Source organism: Paramisgurnus dabryanus, chromosome 2 (assembly GCF_030506205.2).
Source record: "Paramisgurnus dabryanus chromosome 2, PD_genome_1.1, whole genome shotgun sequence".
In the NCBI taxonomy this organism is placed as follows: domain Eukaryota; kingdom Metazoa; phylum Chordata; class Actinopteri; order Cypriniformes; family Cobitidae; genus Paramisgurnus; species Paramisgurnus dabryanus.
The window spans coordinates 40,054,840-40,077,541 of record NC_133338.1 but is presented as its reverse complement, the minus strand read 5'-3'; the positions used below and the strand labels follow the sequence as shown (position 1 = coordinate 40,077,541).

The window sequence follows — 22,702 nt, the reverse complement described above, 5'->3', positions numbered from 1 at the left end:
CCCGATTAAAACATAAACATTGCAACTAACACCAGAATTAACAAATAATTAACGTACACATATCCTAAAATTTAACCTTGTGTAACTGATACGCTGTAAAGGGGGTAAATTTTGATCATGATTTTGAATCGAAGTCAATGACGCTCTCTGCCGGTTGGGTATACCAAGAATGGGGCTTGAACTCTGCACTGGCTTCACCTCACGCAGTTACGTCAAGCGTTCTATGCGCAATCCAGTCATTTATATAGATCAGTGTTCAGAACCCACTTTATTTGGAGCAACATGTGTCTCCTCACCACAACCTGTAAGTATGATTATTACATTATGTTTTAATTAAGTGTTCTGAAATGTCTAGTTTACTCTAATGTCTTATCAGTAAGTTGCGCTAGCAAGGCATGTTGCAGTTAAACTGTGGCCCGGTTAGCTTACATACTTGCTTAAATGAGTGTAAAAATGTTAGTGTCTGTCGTCGTTTTTATTGCTTGGATTAATGATGAATGATGTGTTTTGATGTTGGTGTTTAAACTCTTAAAGGTGCTCTGATGCATTTTAGACCATAAAACATTTTTGTTACATACCGGAAACATCTCCTCACTATCTGCTTGTTGCCTGTCCGCTGATCAAACTGTAAAAAAAATGCGATCTCTGTAGACAGCCCAGGCTTCACAAACGGCAATAACAACACAGTGGCCAAACCTACAAACAGAAACCATAACAAAGTATTACAGCCAATAAATGACAAAAAGGATTTGGGGGTCGGGGTTGGGCGCGTTCATGAAAGCACGGAAGGGAGGGGGAGGTGGAGGAGTTAGCTACTCTCCGTCTGTTTGAAAACAATTCAAACGTCAACAAAAACTAACGTCTCGCAGATTCGCTTAGAACGCCTTTAATGTCTTGATAGAACGTTGCGCTAAAAAGCAGCTAACGCATGTTGAACTACTGTTTACATTTTTGCTATGGCCCCTTTAGCTTACATACTTGCTTAAATGAGTGAAAAATGTTAGTGTCTATCGTCGTTTTTATTGCTTGGATTAATGATGAATGATGTGTATTGATGTCGCTAATGTCTTGTTAGTAATTCATGTTAGCACTAGGTCAATACATGTTGCACTATTGTTGGACTGTGCGACGACTGTGTCAGTTGACCAATCAGAGCAGAGTAGGCTACCGAAAGGTGGGGTTTAGGCAGAATGAGTCGTTCAACGGCTTTACACAAATCGTTTGGGGATCTCTGAGAAATGGGGTAATATTTTTTATTATATTTAATATATTTTATTAATATTTAATTTATTTTTAGAAAATTACAGTGTTTTTTGACCTTGCATGCATTAAGACCTGTTGTCCAGGACAGTGAAAGGAAGCTTAGAATTTGCATCTTACTGGCTCTTTAAAGGCAATTTTCTCAACATTTGGAATTATTTGCACCATCAGATTCCAGATTTTCAAATAGTTATAATAGTATCTCCGTCAAATATTGTTCTGTCCTAACAAACCATACATGAATGGAAAGCTTATTTATAATCTCAATTTCATAAAATTTACCCTTGATGACGGTCACATATATAATATAGTAGTAATATATAATTTAGTTATCATATTTATTATTATGTAAATATTTTGATACTTTTTTGCATAAATTGATATTGAGCTTTGTATTTTCATGTGGTTATTAAATGACCACCAGAAACAAAAAAAAGTGTTCAAAAAGATATAGATTAATTTCGACCGTGGTTTTGTAAGAGGGTTTTAAACTAATCCGGAATTATGGCTCCCTCATCCCTGGTTATCTAAGACTGGTTATCTATGTATGTTGCGTAGCATCATCATGTCTACAGCTCCAAAGTTTAAGGTTCCCCTGCCTCCATAATCCTACTTTATGAGGTTCCATGATGGTTTAGACACTGCCTTATGGTGCGTTTACACCAACCGCGGTAAAGGCGTGAAGCGCGAGTGATTTCAATGTTAAGTCACTGTGAAGACACGTTGACGCGCGTCAGGAGGTCCCGCGGCGCGGAAGAGGGTCAGTGAGGACATTGTGCAACCTGGTAATTGTAATACACACTTCACTTTTGAGTCAGTTGACGTTTATCAACCCGCTGCGTTTATTTTCCCCCTATAGTAAGGTTACCAAATACAAACTGGTAACTCTCTCAATAAATGCACAATCAACATCAGTCATTTTGCAAACAGACAACTGCATAGCACTTGCCCCTCCCACAAGAAGCGAAGTTTACCGCTGACACGCGTCAAATGCTTGCTTTTTCCGCGCGTCTACTCTGCTCTACACGCGCCAATGCATCCAAATTGTTCAAGCGGCAAACCACGCGCGGTATACGCGATTTTGACACCCGAAACGCGGTTGGTGTAAACTCCGCATTAGAAAGCAGCTTCCTACGAAGGCAGTAGTCAAGGCGGCAGCTCACTCAGTTTTGAAACCGAGCTACAGTCTAGTAGAGAGATAGTGTGAGGTAAGAGGAGACAGATTAAATAGATAAAAGCAGCAAAGATTTGAAGGAACCGCTGAGATGCAGCAGTGAGTGGCGCAGCACTGAAATGAAAAAAATGTAGAAAAGAGTTCACGTCTGGGTGAGAGATGGAGATGGAGTCTGAACGGCAAGGTGGAACGGAAAAAGAAAGCGAGTGATGAATAATGATGAATGGCACCGTGGTGGACAGAGGAATAAGTGTAGCCACAGTGTATGTCTGCACACATTACTTCCTCCCTCTCTCTGCAGTCCTCCATGGCTTCACTCCATCAGACCTTATTACATACTGCTGTTCTTCACCATGGCCTATTAAACCTTATCATTGGCCCGCTGCCTGCCAGTTTTACGCCTCTGCTCTCCTTATTAAAGGCACTCATGACACTGCTACTATTATGCTGTTGCTATAGCTTACACACATCCCGAGGCTCTCCCACACACTCGGATATTTTAAATCGATGCCTCACCAGCACCCTCTGAAATAAGTTTTGTGTGTATGTGTTTTTGTATTTCTGGGGTGTTTATGAATGCATTATAAAGCAGTGGGTGGGCTGGAAATCAACTTTTACGATGATTCCAAGGTCAAAAACTTGAATTTATTTGCATTTGCTTTTTCTAAGGTGAGCCAAACTTTGCTGCTGGTTTCAGAACATCCCTGGTGTGGTCAGGTCACGTTATCTAACACATGATGTCTCAGAAAAGAAACTGATATTAAATCTTTTTTTCTCCCTTTTCAAACAGTAAACATAAACTTTTCACTTTATAAGCCACATGTATATGCAATTAGATTTATAACGCTCGCATGCTTCTGGCTCTCATCAAGTCTAATATTCACATGGCATCAGTATGAAATACCAATCCTCTATCTTCACCTCCAGCTAGACTTTCACCTCCAAAAATACTTTCTACTTATCATAGCCCAGATTCATTTTCTTTTTATACCCTTTGACCTCTTTCTCAATTAATTTTCATTGATGGAAATGTGCAAGTATACGTGCGTGAAGATTTCTTGTCGCATGGGTCTTATTGTTGGTTACATTCTCCTTTCAAGGTTAGACAAAGATTTGAGAGGGCGAGCTTGTCGAATCAATAGACAAATCAGACTGACAAATCTAATTTGGTTGATTAAGGACACTTATTGAATGCCTTATGAGGTCATTAACCTGTGACTGATTAGACTTTTGGCCAGAAATGATGTAGTGAGATTAAATAACTTTTAGAATTTGTGACACGATGGCATACTTGATTTCTTTATGTAAATCAAATAATGATAACTATAGTCCAAATGTCATACTCTTAACACTGGTATGATTAGATTTTACATTAGAGTTATTCATTAATTTAGCAGATCCTTTCATCCAAAGAGACTTTGCAAATCCAAGGCCGTTTCTTTTAGTTTGTTTAAAAAGCATTGCTCTCAGAATGCTTTCCATCCCGGCCTAGTTAATAGACAGCTCTTTAACCTAGCATTGTTGGTGGCTCGGGACTCGGCAGCCCAACTGAATTTAAATAAAGCAGTGTATCAAAGTTTCACTTTCACTTTTTCACTTCACTCCTTTATGTTTCAGAATAAAGCAGTTAAAGCTTAGTTAAACCAGTACATACTTTTACAGATTTTTAAATAATTTAAGGGGAAATTTCACAAGACTTTTTAAGATGTCAAATAAGTCTTTGGTGTCCCCAGAATACGTATGTAACGTTTTAGCTCAAAATACCATATAGATAATTTATTATAGCATGTTAAAACTGCCACATTGTAGGTGTGACCAAAAATTACAGTTACTGTGTTGATCCTTTTCACATTTTCTAGATTGATAGAAGAACTGGGGACCCAATTAATCGCAAAAAAACATGAAAAAAATGTTAGATTTCCGTGATAATATCCATGACATATTATGTCCCCTTTTCCAAAATAAAATAATTTAAATAAAATGGACTTCACTAATATGAGATCTCTGTTTCACCTTATTTGAGTAATTTCTTTCTTTTTTTTGTTTTTGGGAATTCATGGGAAAAGGCTAACCTGTATGTTGTTTTTATTCACTCATATAGCAGCCTATTATCTGCCAGTTTATTTACAAATCTATATTAGAATTTTTGATTTTGGATGTTGGTAACTGCAGTTTTTTCTTGTTCTTATCTAACGTTCTAGACTAACTACTATTGATTTTGTCACATAACACTGTAAAATTGAATAACCAGAAAACCAGTCCGTAATTTTTTCCCCAAATTAAAGCACGGGAGGAATGTGAATTATTTTGGTCCACCAACGTTTTTAGTGGTCCACCCATCATACCCCTTCTGCATTCGCCAGTGCCTGGATGATGTACTGTATATGAGGAGCTCAGATGCAAAATTCACAAAATGCCACCTTTGTCAAAAATAAGATAATTATATTAACCGGATCCTTTCTGCAAATATTAATCTGTACATTCATAAAATACTTTCACTTTAAATCTGCTTCATCCCAGCCTCAAGCCACTTATAAATACCTCTTTGTTAGAAAATAATATTTTTTAATTTGATATCTTAGAGAAATCATGATGGAGTGGGTAATAAAAATATGTAAATCAAATATATTTCACAAGAATTAATGTGTGACTAATGTTTTAGCAAGTTTTCATTAGCATTTAATTTACATTTTCAGAATTAAAACTAACTTATAATAGATGTATCATTACGTTTTATTCACATACAGTTAACACATTCAGCCAACAGAACTTACTAGACTTTATGAATGTACTTATGAGCATTTGCACATACAATAAGAGAGTCTGGCAGATGAAAGTGAGTAGAGAGATAAAGTTACACAGAGAGTGTGATGCTCGCATTACGGTAAATTTTGCAGAAACCTGCATCACGATTAACCCTCTCACACTCATAATACAGCAACAGCTCTCAAATATCCCTTTTAAGAGACAATATTTCAACCCATTTCCTGACCCAGTGCATGGAGGGACACTCGGATGGAGTTGTCAAGGTCCATTTGCTGTCCAGCCTCCTGTTTATCCCCTGGGACCCACAAAAGAGGCAATTTCTTGTGCTTATAAGGGGAAATTCTTTTGATTTAAGGAGAAGAGGGTCGGCCTCCTTCATCATCCCTCCTGCCGACAGAGGGATTTATGTGCGGTGATGTCGCAGGGAGACCGGTATGAATTAAGGATAAAGAACGGAGGCAATCCCCCTTTGACTTCCGACGGATTATTTCTGAGAGCAAAAACATGAAGAAACCAAATTACACATCCATGCTTTGTTCCATCTGTACAATATGTACATATATAACGCAAGGAGTGCTGGCCATCCAGCTACACTGTCCAAAACCATGTTAGGGTGGCAGATGAGCTCACTTGACTTTTGCTTCTTTTGGAAACTTTAAAAAAATTAAATTTTCTCTTTGTCTTAAAGAGCCACCTCCAACTGTCGCTTTTATTCCAGACCTCTCAAATGAATACCAACCACAGACTGGTACCAGTTAACTTTCCATCTCTAATTTTCCCTCTTTCCGCCTATTTCATCTACACTTCACCTAAAATGTCATGTCAAGCCAAGAAGACATTGTCTTGCTCTCTGCTGACAGCAGCTCATGTCAGGGAACAGGATTGGTGACATTATCTGTGTAAGAGGAGCAGTGCTCCATTCTCAGGGGCTTCCCTCTGAAAAGGGCTCCTCAACCCAGATTACAACAGCACTGTTCCTCACCCAGCATGTTCATTGTTATCTCCTGCTCAACACTTTGGTCCCACCGGGAGTTCGTCTGAGACAACTTGAGCGAAATGGGATGAGAAACAATTCAATGAGATCATCAGAAACAACCAAGATAGGAACAGTTGAACAAACTTGCGATTATACCACTCAGCCGTGTAAATCCTGACAAGAAGTTTTACGTCGACGTTGAACAATAGATTGCTCTGGTCTACACGTACAGTAACAGTTGATTGCTGATGCTTCATGCAGCCAAGCAATTTTACTTGCTGCTGGCATAACACAATCACAAACAACACAACGGATAGGCTTACTTTCGGGGTTATGTGTGTCACGCTGTTTAAAAGTGCATTGTGCAACTTTTAGAAGAATCTTTTGACTGAAATGCTATGTAATATATTTCATCAGTGGTGTATAAAGACCTTACATAATGAACTCTATTGTTTTTATCATCTAACAGTGAGCTATTATAAACTGTAAAAAAGCTTTAAATATGCAGCTGGTTGCCAGTAACTTACTGTAGAAGATAAAGATTGAAAATGTTTCTTGTGGGCACCACGTTGGAGACCCCTGGTGTAGGGTCTCCTTACATTGAAGTTGCCATTTTTCACTGACCTGTTTCTTCAGTAGCCCTAAAACCACAAACTGCTCTGTACTATGTTGTTTTAGATGATGGTATGTTTGTCCTGAGAAGGCTACCGTAGCTTGGAGCCCTGCCAAGCCCGTCGGGGTCCGATAGAGCCTGACAGGCTATACTCAAAAAAATGAACTTGGTTGGAGTCAGTTTTACTAAATAATTTCTTGTTCACTTTACTTAACAAACACAAGTAACGGCATATGATTAATTTAACTTAGTAATTTCAACAAAAGACTGTGTCTTGTCAGCTTTACTTCAAAATTATTTGTTCAGCCAATAAAACATTGTTGCGTAAAAGTAACAGATTAATAAAACCAATACAGACTTGCATCTCATTGGCTGATGATGCTGCAGTGTATTATGGGTAAATTGTTGTTCTGGCAGAATTGTTGTACCCTCTTGCAAAAGGGTAGCACGATTAGATAGGTACCTGAGTAATAAGTGGCCAAATATTAGTTAATTAACTTGTTCTGATATATTTTAGAACAAAACAAACCAACAAACGGTTTGAAATGTTACATTGCATTTCAAATATGTTTGTGATATGTTTGATACACTGTATTTAAATAAAGGTTGTATTGAGCAGCTGCACTCTGATTGATTGATTCATTGTTATGGAGTTATTAAATCATTATTTTTAATTTTGTTTTCATCAATTAAAAGTTTCATAATAGTGACTTTACTAGGATTTCTTCAGTCCATGTAACATTTAAATTGTCAATTTTAAACAAACTTTTTTAGTAAATACAACTAACATTTTATTTGTTGACATTACTTAACAAAGCTATGTGGAACCCACTTGACGAAGTTTTTTTAAGTAAATCCAACTTTTTATTTTTTTGAGTGTAAGCCCGTTCGGTCCGGGCTCAGGCCATTTTTTTGTACAGATCGTGCTAGGGTTGGACTCGGGCTTACTTTAGCTTCTGTCCTCATTGTGCATATAAATTAACGTGCAGCAGAGCACACATCACAAAGTGTGTATGAAATATTGTTATAATGATTAAATTATAAATATACATTGCCTAAGAAAGTAACACACACGCAAAGTCCATGCATGCATGCACGACGAACCACTTGGTGAGTAGCACAGTTTTGAAAATGAACGTTAAGTGTTGTTTTAAATGACATGTTTGTGTATGGCCATTGACTTCCATTCTGAAGCAGTCAAGAGACGCTTCTAAACAAGTCAAAAACTCAAGACACGACCCATTGTCAAAATTTCTGTGTCCATCACTGTAGTTCATCCAAAACAAACCAGAAATGAGACTCAAGTGTTAAATACCGGAATTATCCTTTAAACAGGTGACACTGACGGATAGCCATGCAGGGCATCAAGGTGAAGTTGGATCGTGGGGAATTGATAAAAGTTCAAAATTAGCCAGTTGGCGATGAGTTATTTTTGGACATAGTTTTGAACATTGTTCTTAAGTTTAGTTACTGAAAAGCAAATAAAGGTAGGCCGTTTATTTACTTATTTTTGCGGTTTGATCGCTCTGCTGATCACGCGCGTCTCAACCAACGGACGAATAGTGCTTGCTGTTGCACTATTCTTTAGTTGATGTTGGTCTTGGGTCGGGTTTGGGCTGAAAATATTGCAGGCTTTGTCGGGCTGGGGTCGAGTAGGGCTTGAACACCACGGGCCAGGGCTGGGTTAGGGCTGGAGTTTTTGGCCCGTCCAGGGCTCTATCGTAACTTTACTATGCGTTTTAAAAGGGAGGGGTGAGCTTTGGATTGAGCCTTTGGTTGCAAGTCACAGTCTCACCTAGGGCTGTGCAAATAATCGCCTGCAATTCTCATGCGTGTTTCATCAGTAAAATCAAGAAGCTAGGCAAAATCTAAGAGCATATATTTATTTGTTCTTATATAACATATGAAAGTTTAGTACACAATATTCCGAAGATAATTTTTATGGCTATCCATGAAGCAAAACAGAATAATTTGAACGGCTGCAGGACTTACAAGACATTTTTCTTTATTATTCTCTTCTTAAAAGTGCAGTGGCTTCCTGCTGTCTTTTGTATATAAATAAAATAGCAATCATGCTATTTTTTTACTCATTGAATGCAAAATCACTTTTACTATTTTTGTTGCATGGTTTCATTATTGTATACGAATGAAAACTCGAACAATAGCTGCCTTGTCATTTGTGTGATTTTCTATCTTCTACATTAGATACATGAAAATATAATCTTAATATTGACTGAGTAAGGTCATGTCAAATAATATAATCAATATGAAATCAATGAGTAAAATCCTATAATTAGATTATGCTGCTTTAGCCTGGATTTTACAGGCAGGGTCACATACGCCGTGGGCAGAATACAACAAACTCATAGAAATACCTATCAAGCTATCAACTGCAAAGCACTGAGCAATTGTATTAAATAGCACTTCTTTTCTATTATTTCCACCCGTGCTCCAATTTCGTTCATTTTCAGCGTGTGCTAACCGAACTCCCCCACATATGAGAGAGAGCGAGGCTGAGTCCCCCAGCACTTACAGTATGAGCTGCTTGAATGGGTCAAAACACGAGAATGATGGAATACATTCACCAGAAATTTGTACGTTCAGTGAGATGAGCTGTAAAGGAAATATTAGGAGAATCTGAGTGACAGTGAGAATACAGCACAGATGGACGACATAAATCAGAAGCTTTTAATTATGGTATGAGGGAATTAGCCAGGACAGACTGTCTGGGGAGTCAGTCATTTGATTTGAGCTAATGAAGTGGGTACATGGGTTTTAAAAAGCTTTTTGGGCTCCTGTAACTCAACTGGTAGAGCGTTGCATTAGCAGTTCAAATGTCATGGGTTTGATCCCCAGTGAACATGCGTACTGATGAAGTATACACCTTGAATGGATAAAATGTCTTCGGAAAAAAGCGTCCTTCAGATGCCTAAATGTAAATGTGGATCTTGTGGTTAGCGATGGCTTAATTGCAGCTCACTTAACCTCTAATACAATGTTTAGAAACCACAGTGCCTGACGAAAGTTCTACGCTTCGTTTCACCATCGACAGACGGTAAGCGCTAGGGAGTGCAGGACAGTCAAGCTGAGAAGAAGGCTTGTTATTTAAGGAAATCATTAAAAAAGCATGAAACAAGGAGAGCTTGTGATACAGACATAAAAAACAGATGAGAAGTAAAGTCGAGTGGTTAGAGAGTCAGGCTTGTAACCCGAGACTTACTGGTTCAAGTCTCATGACTAGCAGGTTGTGACTGTGGTATCTTTGAGCAAGGCACCTTAACCCTAATTGCCCCTCGGGTGCTGGGATAGCTGCTCTGCATGCATGCGTGTGTTTAAGACTGGTATGGGTTAAATACAGAGGTCACATTTTGAGTATGCGTTGCATACTTGACAAGCATGTCGCTTTCACTTTCATATTTAAAAACGAGGCTGGTAAGAGCTTATATAAGTTTTTGGTACATGCATGAAAGAGAGAAGTTGTAACCCTAAATATGGCCGCTCTAGTTCTTGAGTTGAGAAAACCAATCGCAAACAGTTTTTGCCTAAATTTGAACTATAGAGTATCATTTAGTATCATATTGTTGTTTTAAAGGAATAGTCTATCTATTTTCCATATTAAACTATGTTATTACCTTAACTAAGAAGAGTTGATACATCCCTCTATCATCTTAGTGCGTGCACGTAAGCGCTGGGGCACGCTGCGACACTTCGATAGCATTTAGCTTTTCTCCCAAAAGTGCTATTACGCCATACAATATAGTTCCTCTTTTAAATCCGCTTAGAAAAGCGCTACGTTTTATTTTGTACCACCAAACTTGCTCGTATAACTACTTGTCTTAAATAGGAAAAACGTTGATGTGTTTGGTCACTTCTAACTTTATCTCTGAGTGGTACCATTGAATGAATGGGGCTAAGCTAAATGCTATCGAAGTGTTGTAGCGCGCCCCAGCGCTTACGTGCACGCACTAAGATGATAGAGGTATGTATCAACTCTTCTTAGTTAAGGTAATAACATAGTTTAATATGGAAAATGGATAGACTATTCCTTTAAGTCTGATTTTAAAAAAAATACAGTCGTATGCAAATGTTTGGGCACCCCTGACAATTTCCATGATTTTTATTTACAAATATTTGGGTGTTTGGATCTGCAATTTCATTTTGGTCTATCAAATAACTGAAGGACACAGTAATATTTCAGTAGTGGAATGAGGTTTATTGGATTAACATTAAAATTAGATAGGTGCATACATTTGGGCACCTTTGAATACCTGTTGATTTGAATGCCTGGAACCGCTTTGCACTGATTAATTGGAACACACAATTGGTTTGGTGAGCTCATTAAGCCTTGAATTCTCCTCTGAAGAGTGACAACATGGAAGCCTCAAAACAACTCTCAAATGACCTGAAAACAAAGATTGTTCAACATTATGGTTTAGGGGAAGGCTACAAAAAGTTATTGCAGAGAGATAAGCTGTCAGTGTCCACTGTGAAGAACATAATGAGGAAATAAAAGACCACAGGCACAGTTCTTGTTAAGGCCAGAAGTGGCAGGCCACGTAAAATATCGGAGAGGCAAAGGCGAAGGATGGTAAGAATGGTCAAAAGCAGCCCACAGACCACCTTTAAAGACCTACAACATCAACTTGCTGCAGATGGTGTCACTGTGTGTCATTCAACAATTCAGCGCACTTTGCACTTTGATGCAAAAGAAGCCTTTTCTCCATACATGCCACTAATAGAGTCGCTTGAGGTAGTCGCACAGATGGACAAGCCAGCTTCATTTTGAAATAGGGTGCTGTAGAAACAAAGTTTTATTTTTTTTTAAAGGAGTTATTTGGTCATAAAAAGGGGCATTGTGGAAAGAACACAGCTTTCCAAGAAAAGCACTTAAGTTGCTACCCACAGTAAAATTTGGTGGAGGTTCCATAATGTTGTGGGGCTGTGTAGCCAGTGCCGGTACTGGGAATGTGGTTAAAGTTGAGGGGCGCATGGATTCCACTCAATATCAGCAGATTCTTGAGAACAAAGTTGAAGTTACACCGGGGCTGGATATTTCAACAAGACAACGACCCAACACACTGCCCAAAGTCTGCTCTGGCATTTATGTAGAGGAACAAGTACATTTTGATATGTTCTGGAATGGCCATCCCAGTCCCCAGACCCGAATATCATTGAACATCTGTGGGGTTATTTGAAGCGGGCTGTCCCTGCTCGGCAACCATCAAACCTAACTGAACTGGAGTTTTGTAGAAAGGAATGGTCCAAAATACATTCATCCCGAATCCAGATACTTATTACAGGCTATATGAAGCTTCTAGAGGCTGTTATTTCTGCTAAAGGAGGCTCTATTAAATATTGAAGTGATTTTTCTGTTGGGGTGCCCAAATTTATGCACCGGCTAATTTCGTTTTGATGCATATTGCACATTTTCAGTTAATCCAATAAACCTCATTTCACTACTGAAATATTACGGTGTCCTTCAGTTATTTGATAGACCAAAATGAAATTGCTGATCCAAACACCCTAATATTTATAAATGAAAATCATGGAAATTGACGGGGTGCCCAAAACTTTTGCATACGACTGTATGAACAACATTTGTGAACATTTCAGTCTTTCCTCTTTCCAAGGACAAAATTCTGTTACAAAAAAAGATGGATGTAGACTAACTTGAAGTGAGACCAAAGTCCCTTTAGGAAAGTCATGCCTGTTGAGTTAAAAAATTACTTTAAGTGGAAAAAGCTTAAATTTTTTGTGTTACCATTGTAGTAACTTTTACATTTTCAATTAAATTGAAAAAAGTAGATCAAACTTTTTACAATGTAGGCGGCCATCTTTGCAACGTGTCCGGTATGACTAAAGACTCCTGTATCTACTTAAATGGGAAAAGACAGATAAAGATGTGCTAAAATCACAATTTAACTACATATTTCCGACCAACAATTAAACCTGGGATCAACTGTACCATAATGTTTGTTTCTTTATCTCAAACTGGCTAAAAATCACTTTTTGTTTTGAAGTTGTTTTAGCTAATCTGCATGCACACAGATTGGCAAGGACCTTAGCGGCTCTGTACATAGCCCCTACACCAGAGAATCGTCAGTCTCTATCGATTGATGATTGGTTCTTTTAACTGGAAGGCAGGACTTTCGTTACCAGGGCAGACATGTTGAGCATTGCATTTCACCCGATTCATAGTAATAGCGATGCTCAATCTTGTTATATCGAACAGGAAAGTCAGATACTTTACTATACTAAAATTGCAGTGGCTTAAACGTCAGTGGCCATGGACATATTTAACAGCAAAGACCATGCTAATAAGTGTGAGGTTTTCCCCGTTTCAGGCTCAGAATGTCAGTGAGACTATACAAATCTTAAGGGAGTCTTTATTGCTTCATTAATTTTTAATTTGCCAATCGACTAACTTTGACAAAAGAGTGTATTTCATAATATGTTTACTCTATTATTCCCAAGATGTATCTTCTGTCCTGATCCTGTTGAACAAAATGGCAATGTAGGCTATATGAATTTAAGAGATATTTAAAAGACATTTATATAATGCTGCGATAAAGAGGCTATAAGCAGTATTCAAGCAGTATAGAAGTCCAAGGTTGTGTCTTTATAATTGCATGTGTCCCCGCTGTAACTGTTTACTATTTACTCTTTCTTCTTCTCACTTTCTCTATCTGTCTCTGTCTTCTTCATTTAGAACTGATCGACGGCACCCCCACCCTGAAAATCAACCACGGCTCGGGTACATTGGTCCTGCAGTTGCCGGGCAACGTGAACGTAGCGGACAGACGGTGGCACAGACTGGACGTGAGAAGCAACAGCAAAGTAAGTGTTCACAGATAGCAAGAGACTGCCTGCCAAGCCCAACCTAACCTCACAAACCCGATCGAGCGAAGACCCTTCCTTCTCTGGCTGCACTCTGCCAGCTCCCACCAAAATAAACCTCTTTGTAGATTAGTTTCCAAACGATGCAGAAGTTTGGAAACCATCCCCTCATTATTTCAGAGGTTTTACTTTATTACAGCCTAATCCCGAACTTTGTTGTATGTCAAAATTTGCATTCAGTATTGCCAGTACTGTATTGCTGCTTGAGTCTCTGCTTTACTTAAAAATTTGAATGTTTATTATTCAGTACAAACTTGGCATGAACATCTTGCTGAGCGTGAAGGGAACATTGCATGTTGTTTAGCAATTTAATTTAACCATACCTGAGACTTTAGCCTCTAAAAGAAAGAAAAGAAAATGTCAGTTAGTCTAAAAATTACAACTGTATTTCACTTCTAGTTGACACAACATTTGATTTAAGAGCAAAACAAATATAAAATCTGTAGCAGGAATGTTAGTAAATTCAATGCATACTAATCAGGGCTAAATTAAAATAATTTAGTAAGAACTATAATTAATATGCATGAATTTGTTTTTGTTTAGGCTTTTCATCATGCTTTCATATGTATGTTTGGTTCTTTATTTGTTTATGTGTTTGTCCTTGCATTTGCCTTCATGTATATGTTTGTGTATGAATGCATCTATTTCACATATTTCAAGGTAAAGATATCCACAGAGATCAGTGGAAAAGATGTAAGCTACTAACCAAAGGTTGGCAGGTTTTAATAAAGGAAGCAAAATAATTTGAAAAACCACTAAATGCCACATCAGGCAAAAATTAGAAAGAATGATTGGAAGAATAATTGTATGAAAGGTGGTGCACGAAACATCAACGTTTTTTATTTGGTTATAGTAGATTGACTAAATACATTAGGTTATTGACCAAAATTATTAGTATTTTACCTATATTCAGACAGAAGAAAGTGACTGAAGACTTTTTTGGAAGTGGAGATTTTTGCATGCACTTAGAGGCTTCTGCAGCGAAAGACACATTTGTTAAATCAAGGCATTTTAATTACTGATTAAAAACTGATTCATGGCCATTAAAGTGAAATTGCTGAACCTAAACATACAAGAAAACATGTCAGACACACATACGATAGTGTCCACACATCAGGGGTGCGTTTCTCAAACAACGACGTAACTCGTTGCTGAACGATCATAGTACGATACATCATTGGAGAAACAAACTACCTTGTCACGACTGTTTCCCAAAAGCATAGTTACTTTGTTGCACATTCGTCGTTTGAACGATGTTGGTTTAACAACATAGTTGATGATGTCACGTGGGAAGTGAAGTACTAATTAATCTGTGCAAATCGATTCAATGTCAGATTATTGCTGTAAATAACATATATTGCATCGGAAGACTGTCGTGATTTGTTATCTATTGTTTATTTTCAAGATATTTAATTTACGTGCAAGTTCCCTCTTACGTCACTCCTCCCAGGGATTCCCCAGGGTCTTAACGCTCGTAGGCTGCACAGTTTTCAAATGCAGCGCTTTCATTCTGTTTACAAATTTAAAGACGTAAAATAACATTTTTATATATTTAGAATGATGGATATTGACTGTACTACGTGTTTTTTGCTTTTGTTCAAAAGCATGATCAACGTAAGTCTACATATGATAATAACAAGGAACGATGCTTCTAACGACAGGTCAAGCTGTCGTTCCAACGACACAAGTTAGCGATGCAGTTTGCGAATGTTAGTTTGAACGATGGTTTCGGGAATCACCAAATCGTTGAACAATGTTAGTAACGATGGAACTTAACGATGTTCGTTGGCTAACTATGCTTCCCTTTCAATACGGTTCACTTCGCATTGCGTCAGTTAGCTGACGCTATGGGGGAAACTCCTGTTTACTCCGTGACTGAAGCCTATTGGTTAACGTCTGTACAAAGTACAGACCAATGACGTTTGAACCCGCGCGCGGGAGGAACGCGCCCTTATATAAGCGCGGTTCAATCGTCAGGAGCTCATTATTTTCTCCTTCAGCGCGAACCTCTCGCTGCTCCGAAGAAAAAGAAGAAGCCTTACCTCGCCGTTGACAAAAGCCCTGCAGCGGAGTCCAGGCCTAGCGTCTTCCCCTGCCGTTTTCCGGCTGAGAACCGAAGATAGCAGAGTCCAGGTCTAGCGTCTTCCCCTGCCGCTTTCCGGCCGAGAACCGAAGATAGCCTTCGCTTGCCGTGGTACGAGCCCTGTGCAGCGGACACACGCCTGACGAGGTCTCCCCTGCGGCCGCCCGGTAAGATCAATATCTTTAATATAAAGCTATACGCTAAAAGAGCAGGCGCTGTTGTAATAGCGTCCAGCACAGCGGCTCGGTGAGCCTCTCTGCTATGAATTTCCTCCGAGCGCGTTACCGGTCTGGCACCTCCCACGCCGGGACCGCGCTTATGCTTTGGTTGTCTTATCCATGTTTCGTGCTCCCCCTGCTGTTCCTCTCTCGCCGGGATGAACACACGGCGAGCCATGAGACTAGATGGATGCATAGACAAGCACACACGGACTAACCCCCCCTGTGTTCTGTCACACCGCAACCGTTGATGCTTACAGAGTCCCTTCGCTCCTCTCACATTCAGTGGCGAGATCTCTGGCACATATATTAATCCCCCGAGTGCATCGGGTGATACCGTCACGACGCATGGCTGTTCTGTCTGTGTTGCTGCTCCCCTCTGCCGTTCCTCTCTTGTTGAGATGAACAAGCGGGGAACCGTAGACCTGGATAGATGCATACGACAAGCAAACACGGGCGGTCTGCCCCTGTCTCTGTCATAGCACAGCCACTCGTGCTCCACGCTTGCGTAGTCCCTCGCTCCTTTCCCCACAGTGGTGAGGTCTCTTAACGGCTTAGCTAGCACGCGGTATTACGGCTCGCTGCCTCTAAATGCAGCTGTCCAGTGTTCAACGATTACAGAGCTTCATGCCCCTCCCCTCATGGAGCGGCGCGATCTCATTCGTCTGCTCGATAGGGCCGATTCGCCGCTATTGGAGCACCAAGAACACTCATTATAAGAGAGCTTCATGCCCCTCCCCTCCTGGAGCGGCACGATCTCATTCGTCTGCTCGATAAGGCGGACACGCCTCTATTGGAGCGCTAAAACACTTATTATAGAGCTTTACTGGCCTGAGCCGATCTCAGATAGCTCATTCTTCGTCTGCCTGGTAATTTCTCTCTGGTTTAGACGGAATCAGAGGCAGAACGAATTTGTTTATAATATTCTGAGGCCCGAATACCTCCCTTTATTCAGTCCCGTCCTATATCAGTGCGCTGAATATTGGTACATTCTTATATATATACCCGGTTTTTCTGCCCTTTTAATAAACGGCAAAACCGCGGGCCTCACGGCAGACTTCCTCTCTGCGATGGGTTCAGTCTGACATTAAACCACCTAGACATACTACCCTGCTCCGTGAGCCGTTCGGTCACCGTCACTACTGAGGCTTGTGCACCTGAACGGCTGGGCTCTGGTCTCCGCAGCACAGCTGCATCAACAGAGAACGAAACTGTCTGGGAAAAAAGGGGTTATGTCGCGCCTCGGCTGGACTGCCCTGAAATGTTTTCTGTGTGCTGTTTATCCAAACATACTGTGTAATACTGTCGGCTATGCGACCTCACTATAGTGGCGAACGGTATTTAATTCCTCTAAAAAGAGTAATTTCCGTGCTTACTATACTGTGTATTGACACCTACGGTTGTACGGTGTCTCTAAACACTTTATCGCCTTACTGACAAGCATTCAGTAATACGCACACACGGCCCGCTGTCCATAATTCTATCGACGCTAGCCGAAAAAACCCCGGTTTGGCCATATACTGTGTATTGACACCCCACGACTGTACGGTGTCTCTAACACCTTTCTGCCAAATTCGCTCGCAGCCCACCTCAGTTTCTCCGCTACGATGCTGATGGCGCAAACGAGCATGGTCTTACGGCTGTTATTCTCTCTTCCTAGAGGAAGGACAGCCTCAGACTTTTGCATGGCTCCAAGCGTTTGAATCGCGCCCTCTCCGGACGGCCAGTCAAAGGCTTACAGCCAAGCGGTTTATGACGTTTTTCGGCCATATAGCTGATTTATATTAGCGGATCCGAAGACGCTCACACCTCCGCTCCAATACTCGGAGATATTAAGGGTAATATCAACCTCAAGTGAGCTTGCTACCCGCCACAATAAGTTTCAAAGCTTAAAGCGCGCGCACAGTCAGACGCGCGCGGCATCTCGTTTAAGACGGGCACACGTACCCCTCTAACGAGCCTCAGAAAGCTGAACGTCGTGGCATTCTGTTCATAAGTCCACTTCAGTTTGACTAAGCAAAGGTCCCGCCCCGAGCTGACGGCCGGGAAGCTTGCTTAAGTTACACACGGCTGCATGAAGTGTTGTCATTACGAGCTAGCCCAGCATTTGCTGTGGGTTGAACACGCTTTACGACGGCAATCAGCCTTCGGCGCGTGGAACGCCGTTTGTCTCATATAAATCACCTTGTACTGTGAATACGGTACATTAAGAGGATGATTTAGCACTGCAGCACTCTCGACCGTGTTATTGTGATAATGCGGTCGGGCAATCTACGGTGGTTTCATTATTTACCGAACCAGACTGAGATCTCGCCCCCTGAACAAGCTGACGAGTCATCTCCTTTATAAACTCATTGCATCGCTTTATAAGCTATGTTCAATCAGAGTGATACGCATCTCATGCTTAAACTACCAATATTAACCCATTACGATGGGCGTGCGGAGATGGCATCCGTGGGACACGACCTACATTACGTGCCTTATGACACATTGACACAAGCTGCTAGGACCCCTTTCACGAGGCGTCCTTATGCAAAGTCTGATCCATTCTGTCTAGTGACATTTGAAAGTCAAAACCCCCCGCAAATCGCCGGTGGAACACTTTTCTCCTCACTACAGAGGCACGGCGGCTCTCTCCCCTACCTATATCTATGTGGCCGTGATAACAGCGAACCACGCTTTTACGACCGACCATTCATTTAATTCACAAGCCTGTCATCTCTCAGATGCGGACGGCGGCGGTAACAGCGAACCATGCTTTTACGGCTGGCCATTCACTTTATTCATAAGCCTGTCATTTCTCAGATGCGGACGGTGCCCGAGGCACAGCGCTCTGGAACTGTCCAAGGTCCTGTATGACACATACGTCTGACGTACATCAGACGATCAGCTGTTCATCTGCGTCACAGATCACTCACTAGAGCACCTGTCAATACAGGCTATTTATGGATCGTTGACGTTATCACCTCCCGTGACAATTATGCTCACTTGTCTTACTTAGAGCATGGGCATGGTCTTAGAGGTTTCTCATTTGACAATTGTGACACGGCCGGCTGGTCCCCGCCGTCCACGTTGTCAGTTTACAGCTTCGACATCCCTGCTTCGCGCACTACTGAGGTTTGTTGCATTAAAGGTGCGCCCATTAGCTCACCTGTATGCACGATATGGTTTTTAATTATATGCGTCCACCGTGCGCTTAGAGAAGCTCACATGTACACGCTATAACATTTTGGTATACAATAAGATGCGCTTGGGAAAGCTCACCTGTATACACAGCTGTGTTATGCTTTGTGACACATACATTGTTGTTCATCTGTGTACGTTCACGGTGCGTTCTGTGCACTGATTTATCTATACGCATTCACGGTGCACTGAAGAGTTCACCCGTGTGCGCACAATTTATTATCAGAACACATGACGGCGCGCTCGAGAATCTTGCCGGCCTGTGCATTATAACACTCTGATTCATCTATATGCATTCACGATGTATTCAAGTGTTCACCTGTGCCCGTGCAATTTATAGTCAATACACATTTACGGCGCGCTTGGAAAGCTCACCGATCTGTGCACTATAATACTACCTATATGCATCCCGATGCGCTCGAGGGTGCACCTGGGTTCACACTATTGTGGTATCTGTATAATCCCACGCTACGAACCGTTCTGCCGCATATTATAGTCAGATCGACCGTTCGTGAGCTTCGCAGATCACTCACTACTAGGGGTGTAACGGTACGCAAAAATCACGGTTCGGTGCGAACCCCGGTTTTGAAGCCACGGTTCGGTTCATTTTCGGTACAGTAAGGGAGAAATGCAAACATTAAACTGCAGGTTGTTTATTACTTTAAACTTTTTTTTACAATTTGTTTACACTTTTTTAAACACTTTATTAAAGTATAAAATATATATAAAATGAAAAAATAATAAATAAAATACTACTGCAAAGTTATTTTTTACATTATTTTATAACAGAAGGTAACTCTTATCTTAACCTTCTCTTAAACTTTTTCTACTAAAACCTTGAACTAACAAATTCAATTCCTGAATACATTTATGAACTATTAGCCTACATTTTTGCCACTAAAAATTTTCTGTTTTGATTTATTTTGGATTGTTTAACTCACAGAATTGAATTGGCTATGTACCATCTCTGTATAAAAATAATATTACTGCTCTATGTGTAACTGCATAGTAAGCAACATGATGATATACTTATTATACACTCATTTTGAGATTAGTGAGCTGCATACATAGCCATCTTTGATCTTTTGCACGTTTCTCCTAATCTTTGCTTGTGTCATCAATGTAAGCTGTGACTTTACTTACGAACCCCTCCGCAGCTGAGTAACAGCTGAGTAAGCCCGGGTTACAGCTCTTCTCTGTCCCGACCAGCTGATCGCATTGTGACAATGATATGATTGACGTGATATGCAGATGAAAAATCTGATCACGCATTCCTTATTCTTGCTGTCACAGAAAGCGCGTCTCATGAATGCGTAGCAACGAAAGACGTGCATCCTCTCACGCACTTTTGAAAGAACAAAGCAGCGCGTTGACACGCGTTTAACATGCGCTTTTAGATACGACACGTAAACGTTTACATCAATAATCAAACGGATATACAACTAAGTAAATAAAAATCTTTCTGCGGGCCGAATTATGTTATATGTTTGACAGAAGACTTGCGCTGAACGCGGAGACTTCCGCCACTTAATATGTTCGTGCGGAAACGCACGTATTATGTTCCGCACAGGCGCACACAAAATACTTTCGGTGCACGTGCGCACCGTGCCGAAAGCCCTGAACCGAAACGGTCCGGTTCGAATACACGAACCGTTACACCCCTACTCACTACGTATGTCTGTTGCTAACAGTGGTTATTTAGATGGATCGTTGAAACCATCGCACTGGCTCACGCCCCTCTATGAGCTATGTCCTATATAGAGCCCACTCTGTGCGAGTTTGGCTTCTTCATGAACTTGGTCTACAGGGGTATCTATATTTTTATTTGATATCTGCTACGCGGCCGGCTGGTCTTCGCCGTCTACGTTGTCAGATTGTACAGCTTAGACGTCCCTGCCCTACGAGCGCAGGTTCTCTCGGCTCAATCGTGCACGCTCATGCGTTTTATGTGTACACCACGGTGCGCTCAGCGAGCTCACCAACGTGACTCTGAATTTACTTATCTCGCACAGCCGCGGCGCGCTCGGTACCTCGCCGTCTTGTGCTATGTTATGTGCCCCCGGTGCGTTTAAAACCCCACCGTGTGCGCGTCAACAATTTATATGGTGCTTACACATTTGCTTTTAAAGCTGTGAATATGCCGGGTATAGGGCCACACGCAGTGTCTCTCCGGTAAGGCACTTCAGTACGTTCTGTATGCACGGCGTGATGGGATTACGTTCCCCCATAGCGTCAGCTAACTGACGCAATGCGAAGTGAACCGTATTGAAAGGGAACGCTTAGGTTACTCACGTAACCCCGGTTCCCTGAAATAACGGGAACGAAGCATTGCGTCTCTTGCCGTGCTACAAACGTCTACGCAGCGAGTGTTATTCGGCTGCGCGCTTCAGTCGAATATAATGAGCTCCTGACGATTGAACCGCGCTTATATAAGGACGCGTTCCTCCCGCGCGCGGGTTCAAACGTCATTGGTCTGTACTTTGTACAGACGTTAACCAATAGGCTTCAGTCACGGAGTAAACAGGAGTTTCCCCCATAGCGTCAGCTAACTGACGCAATGCTTCGTTCCCGTTATTTCAGGGAACCGGGGTTACGTGAGTAACCTAAGCGTTTTGGGAAACGCACCCCTGGTTGCTGCACAGTGACTTTCCCTTTAACTTAACAAGCCACAATTCAGTGGTGGCTTTGCATTAAGGTACATTTTTACCATTTGTGTAGCAATTAATGATAATTCTCTTTTTACCATATTTCTTTTCAGGAGGTGCGTTTCACACTTGACCGTTGTGCAGGAGCCACAGTTATGGAGATGGAGGGTGTAGGCAGCTGGCTTACCACTGAAGACCACACTTCCTGTGAAGTCACTGGGATCACACCAAATATGGACAAGTAAAACTCACCTTCCTTTGAATTTTACCTTCCTTTGATTGCCTATAGCTGAATTAGTTGCCGGTGTGTTGAAAATATGGATTTGAATGCTAAGAAATGGTTTCTCCACAATGATTGTGTAGCATGAAACAAAGAACCAGTCGATGAAATAATCATTGACTTTCCCCTTCTCATTTCATTACCAATTCACATCTCAACTACATAAGATCTGCTTGTCGGTCATGTAGTCAATAATTCATTGCAAAGTTTATCATTACACAAAAGATTTCAGTTTAAAAGATCAAACGATTAGCAGAGTTAATTTATAGAGGAAAATTACCTCTCCAATGCACACAGCACATTAACATCTCATTCCGTAGACAGGCAAATTTGGTTTGTGCCATGATTTGTTTTGTTGTGCTTTCAGGCATTTGAACATGACTCAGGTGCTTCAGCTAGGGGGAGTGAATGAGAATCTGCCATATATCTACCCACAGCTCCAACACAAACACTTTACCGGCTGCATCCGAAACCTTATCGTGGACAGCAAGGTGGGTATATCCATATCATTTTTTAATGCAGACAATGCTGAGCCACTGAAAACTATTTTAGAATAAATGAAACAAATATTTAAAGTAATCATAATATTATAGTGATTCCTGTATGC

At 40.9% G+C, this 22,702-nt stretch overlaps 1 protein-coding gene across 2 annotated transcripts in view; it reads left to right on the top strand.

Annotated features, from left to right (window-relative positions):
* LOC135778734 (neural-cadherin) overlaps positions 1–22,702 on the top strand; it is a 300,864-nt gene that overhangs the window by 244,616 nt on the left and 33,546 nt on the right. For both annotated transcript variants that reach the window (XM_065289259.2, XM_065289258.2), the window contains exons 24-26: positions 13,499–13,626; positions 21,929–22,056; positions 22,463–22,586. In XM_065289259.2, coding sequence (XP_065145331.1) covers positions 13,499–13,626; positions 21,929–22,056; positions 22,463–22,586 — 380 coding nt within the window. The remainder of the gene's footprint in view (positions 1–13,498; positions 13,627–21,928; positions 22,057–22,462; positions 22,587–22,702) is intronic.